A 5,348-nucleotide genomic window follows, 5' to 3' on the forward strand; every position below is an offset into this window, starting at 1 on the left:
CTGTATCACTTTGCATTCCCACAAGTTGTATATGTAGTTTCAACTTCTCTGTGTATGCTCTCCAGCACTTGGTATTACTGTTTTTTTTTTTGAGACAATCTCGTTTGGTTGCTCAGGCTGGAGTGCAGTGGTGTGACCTCAACTCACTGCAACCCCTGCCTCCTGGGTTCAAGCGATTCTCGTGCCTCAGCCACCTGAGTAGGTGGGATTACAGGCATTTGCCACCACGCCTGGCTAATTTTTGTATTTTTAGTAGAGACGGGGTTTCACTACGTTGGCCAGGCTGGTCTCGAACTCTTGGTCTCAAGTTACCTGCCTGTCTTGGCCTCCCAAAGTGCTGGGATTACAGGTGTTAGCCACTGTGCCTGGCTTGTTTTGTTTTTTAAACAATTCTAATTGACATGTTGAAGTACCTCAGTGTAGTTTTAGTGTGTATTTCCTAATGATGTTGAGAATCTCTTCATGTGCTTACCTGGCATCTTTGTATCTCATTTGGTGAAGTGTCTATTCAAATCTTTTGCACATTTATTAACTTTTATTCTGTGATGTATCTACAGCAGCAACATAAAAATATACCCTGACTGATGGAATTAATGAAAATAATACTATCTTCCTTTCCCCAAAGAAGTAAAGAAATCACACTTCTCAGCTTAGAAAACATGTGGAAGGCTTATGATCTTTAAAATTTTAAAACGAGCGTCTTTGGTCCGTAAATCCAAAATGACAAAGAAAAGAAGGAACAACGGTCGTGCCAAAAAGGGCCGCGGCCATGTGCAGCCTATTCGCTGCACTAACTGTGCCCGATGCGTGCCCAAGGACAAGGCCATTAAGAAATTCGTCATTCGAAACATAGTGGAGGCCGCAGCGGTCAGGGACATTTCTGAAGCGAGCGTCTTTGATGCCTATGTGCTTCCCAAGCTGTATGTGAAGCTACATTACTGTGTGAGTTGTGCAATTCACAGCAAAGTAGTCAGGAATCGATCTCGTGAAGCCCGCAAGGACCGAACACCCCCTCCCCGATTTAGACCTGCGGGTGCTGCCCCACGTCCCCCACCAAAGCCCATGTAAGGAGCTGAGTCCTTAAGACTGAGACAGACTATTCTCTGGAGAAAAATAAAATGGAAATTGTACTTAAAAAAAAAAANCAGAATGTTCCCATCAGCACAGAGGGCTCCCGCTTGCCCCTTTTCAGTTGCTGTCCCCTCAAAGTTAACCACAATACTGACCTCTGTCACCATGGGTTAGTTTCACCTGTTCTTGAACTTCATGTAATTGGAATCATTCAGTATGTGCGCGTTTGTGGCTGGCTTCTTCCATTCAACATAATCCTGTGAGATTTAGCCATGTTTTGGGTACTGGTAGTTGTTTATTTTTCTGGTTGTGTAGTTTTACATATTTCATTTATTACCCTTCTATTTTTATGTCTAACTCAGTGTCTTGTGGAGTCTATTGGTCCTTTTTAGGAAGATTGATATTAAACATCTTCTTATCAATGGAGCTTAGCACATTTTTAGAAGACAAAAGCCTAATAAATCCAAGCCCCCCAATCTTAAGCCAAGCTTCCTTCTCACGCCTGCTTCAGTTGCTCTTCTTCATGTGGTATTTTTTTCCCTCACAAAACTGATGGAAATTAAGAAACCCAGAAGCTCTTCATCATGTTATCAGTTTAGGGACTCTTGTTATCTGAATAATAGGGTAGTTATTTATAATCTGAAATGTTAAAATAACTATAGCAAACACTTACATAGCACTAACTGCTGTTCAAAGTGCTTTACGTATATTATTTTCATCAAAACAACTCTGTGAAATAGACACTATTATTGTCATCCCTACATTTTAGATGGAGAAATTTAGGCACAGAGAGACCACATAACTTTCCCAAGGTGGTGGAACCAGGACTTGAACCTGTGTTTTCTGGTTTTAAAGCCTGCACCCTTCACCACTACACCATATTGTGTAGCTCAAACTCTTGACTTCAAGTGATCTACCCTCTTTGACCTCCCAAAGTGCTGGGATTACAACCTGCAATTCTGACTTTAAAAACATTTTTTTCCTTTTTTTTTTTTTGAGATGGTGTCTCGCTCTGTCACCCAGGCTGGAGTGCAGTGGCGCGATCTCAGCTTGCTGCAACCTCCGCCTCTCGGGTTCAAGCAATTCTCCTGCCTCAGCCTCCCAAGTAGCTGGGACTACAGGTGCCTGCCAACACGCCCAGCTAATTTTTTGCATTTTTAGTAGAGATGGGGTTTCACCGTGTTAGCCAGGATAGTCTTGATCTCTTGACCTCATGATCTGCCTACCTCGACCTCCCAAAGTGCTGGGATTACAGGTGTGAGCCACCACGCCCGGCCCCTATTTTTTATTACAAATGGGTAGATGTTACTTGAAGGAAACTTAGCAAACACAAATTAACAGAAATAAGAAAATTTAAATAAGTTATAATCCAAGATATAACTGACATAAACAGTAGGTGTACATACCTCCAGATTTATAAATATCATCTAAATACAGTCAGTTCTGGTAAAATTCTTGGTTTGAAAACATGAAGTTGTTCCAACACGATTGATAATAATAGGGAACATTTTGAGCATAATGTGAATTTTGTTTTGCTTACGCACGATTTCATCCATGGGAAACACTATGCAAACACAGAAAACTTCACCCAACTGAATCGAACCTCATGGAAATACACATAACTTGCACACGTGTGCATGCACACACACACACTCACACACTCACACTCCTCACAAGGACAATGAGCCACACCCATTGACCTTTTGTCTCATTTCAGATAACCTTCCTTCAATCACTTCACAGTAACTGACAGCTCTGCCACCCTTCCTGCCTCTGCCACCCTGGCCCAGCCACACCTTTCCCTGTCTTTAGTTTTCCTCTATCTCCTCCCAATGTGCTTTGTGTTGTTCCTCTCTGTTTCCTGATCTTTTTTCTATCTCTCATTCTTATTTTTTTAAAGCTTACTTTAATTTTAATTTTTTTTTTAGGCAGTATCTTGCTCTATCACCCAGGATGGAGTGCAGTGGTGCTATCATAACTCACTGCAGCCTCAAACTCCGGGCTGAAGTGATCCTCCCATCTCAGCCTCTCCAGTAGCTAGGACTCCAGGTGCCTCACCATGCTGAGCTAATTTTTTTATTTTTAATTTTTTTGTAGGCACAGGTCTCATTATGTTGCCCAGGCTCATCTCGATTGCCTCAAGCAATCTTCCCTCCCCAGGCTCCCAGAGTACTGGGTTTACAGGTGTGAGCCACCACACCCAGCCCTTTTCCCTCTCTTTATCTCATTATTCTCTTACCCTTTCCCTATCGATTATTTTTTTCCATTCCCATACAAGGTGATGGGTGTAGGAACCTGGTGGGCAGCCTGGTAGACAGGTGGGCAGCCTGGTAGACAGGGAGATGCTGGCTTCCACAAGCAAACTGCAGATTTTTTTTTTTCAAGGTAAAGTGTTACACGGTAAGTCCTCATCAACGTCATGCATAGATTCTTGGAAACTACCAATTGAAGCAAAACGAAGTATAACAAAACCTATGAATATAAACAAGAGTTAAGTTCCCACATCAGGTTTCTGGTCACAAAAACGTCATCAAACTTCTACATAAAGACACAAAACACTTCTAATATTCAACATTGAATTGAAATAATTATGAGCTATACACACATTTAAGAGAGATTAATCAAAACAAATGAGATAATTATTTACCAAGTTTTTAGTCAATCAGTGTGTGAGGGTGGTCATAGATGTGGTGGGTTAAATCAAGGAATAAATATTTGCAAAGCAAAAATTGTCAGGAGCACCTCATATCACCAGGCAGTTCAAAAACAAACAATAACAAATATGGGGGCTCTCTTTGGTCCGTAAGTCCAAAATGACAAAGAAAAGAAGGAACAACGGTCGTGCCAAAAAGGGCCGCGGCCATGTGCAGCCTATTCGCTGCACTAACTGTGCCCGATGCGTGCCCAAGGACAAGGCCATTAAGAAATTCGTCATTCGAAACATAGTGGAGGCCGCAGCGGTCAGGGACATTTCTGAAGCGAGCGTCTTTGATGCCTATGTGCTTCCCAAGCTGTATGTGAAGCTACATTACTGTGTGAGTTGTGCAATTCACAGCAAAGTAGTCAGGAATCGATCTCGTGAAGCCCGCAAGGACCGAACACCCCCTCCCCGATTTAGACCTGCGGGTGCTGCCCCACGTCCCCCACCAAAGCCCATGTAAGGAGCTGAGTCCTTAAGACTGAGACAGACTATTCTCTGGAGAAAAATAAAATGGAAATTGTACTTAAAAAAAAAAAAAAAAAAAAAAAAAAAGCAAAACAAGATCTCATTTACAAGCACAAATGATAATATCAGGCATATGTCCTAGTTCATCTCTACAGAAAGTAGAATTACTAGTAAATACATAGTATTAAAACAATGACTTTTAAATTATAAAACAACATGGAGTCCTTACAAACAGAAAAAAACTGCTATTTAATTATGTTTACAAATTTATTTATTGTGGCAAGGGTGAAAATTTTTCCAATGCAGTCTCATTTTAGTTATGCTCATTGGGTCTCTTGTACCAAACATATTTTAAATGTACGGTACTAATCAGAATAAAATATATTAAACAGAAATAGAGAAAAATAGTATTTGACATGAAAAAATGTATTTGTAAGAAGTCCTACATGTGGACTTGCATATATGGAAATATTTTTAATATTATTGTTTCAGTGATAAAACTAGAGGATATTAAATTAGTGCAAACAGACGAATAAGTCTTGGTTAATAAGAAAATATCCTCTCAGCAAGAAACTTGGGAACAGATAATAAGAAAATGTCCTCTCAGCAAAAAACCTGGGGACAGAAAATTTTAAAATGTAGAGAAAGAGTTAAAATCTCTTTAAAGAGATTATTCAGTTTTGACATTTCCATGACCACAGAGAAGTTAGACTTGTAACACAATCTGAGAGTGGTTTTTTGTTGTTGTTGCAGAAGACAATGGGATGGATATTTGGATCAGAGTATGAGTTGTGGATGAAGGGGGAAAATTTCTCCTAGTGGCACTGTGATGACTAGTGTAAACCTACACTACCTACACTGCCTTCTCTGTCTCATGGCTCATTCTTTGTGAGGCCAGAACACTTAGAGTGGGTGGGGATAATGGGGAGAACCACTATGCTGCAATAGCAAACCAGCTCCAGAGAGGGGTCTTTAAGGGGTGTTAATAATACTTCCTGACAATGGATCTTCACTGTGGGGATATAAATTATATGCATCCTAAACATGAGTTTGCCTGAAGTCAATATAACAATCACAAATGATTATTTCCCTGCACTTCATATCACAAAAT

At 40.5% G+C, this 5,348-nt stretch overlaps 2 protein-coding genes across 2 annotated transcripts; both read left to right on the forward strand.

Moving 5' to 3' along the window:
• The first annotated feature begins 704 nt into the window (after positions 1-704).
• On the forward strand, positions 705-1,144 carry LOC108537714 (40S ribosomal protein S26). The gene has a single exon (XM_017885383.1). The coding sequence runs from the start codon at positions 721-723 to the stop codon at positions 1,066-1,068; it is 348 nt and encodes a 115-aa protein (XP_017740872.1). The 5' UTR covers positions 705-720; the 3' UTR covers positions 1,069-1,144.
• Positions 1,145-3,860: 2,716 nt separating this feature from the next.
• Positions 3,861-4,324, forward strand: LOC108537713 (40S ribosomal protein S26). Its single transcript, XM_017885382.1, has one exon. The coding sequence runs from the start codon at positions 3,885-3,887 to the stop codon at positions 4,230-4,232; it is 348 nt and encodes a 115-aa protein (XP_017740871.1). The 5' UTR covers positions 3,861-3,884; the 3' UTR covers positions 4,233-4,324.
• Positions 4,325-5,348: the final 1,024 nt, after the last annotated feature.

Source organism: Rhinopithecus bieti, unplaced genomic scaffold (genome assembly GCF_001698545.2).
Source record: "Rhinopithecus bieti isolate Rb0 unplaced genomic scaffold, ASM169854v2 scaffold_15358, whole genome shotgun sequence".
In the NCBI taxonomy this organism is placed as follows: Eukaryota; Metazoa; Chordata; class Mammalia; order Primates; family Cercopithecidae; genus Rhinopithecus; species Rhinopithecus bieti.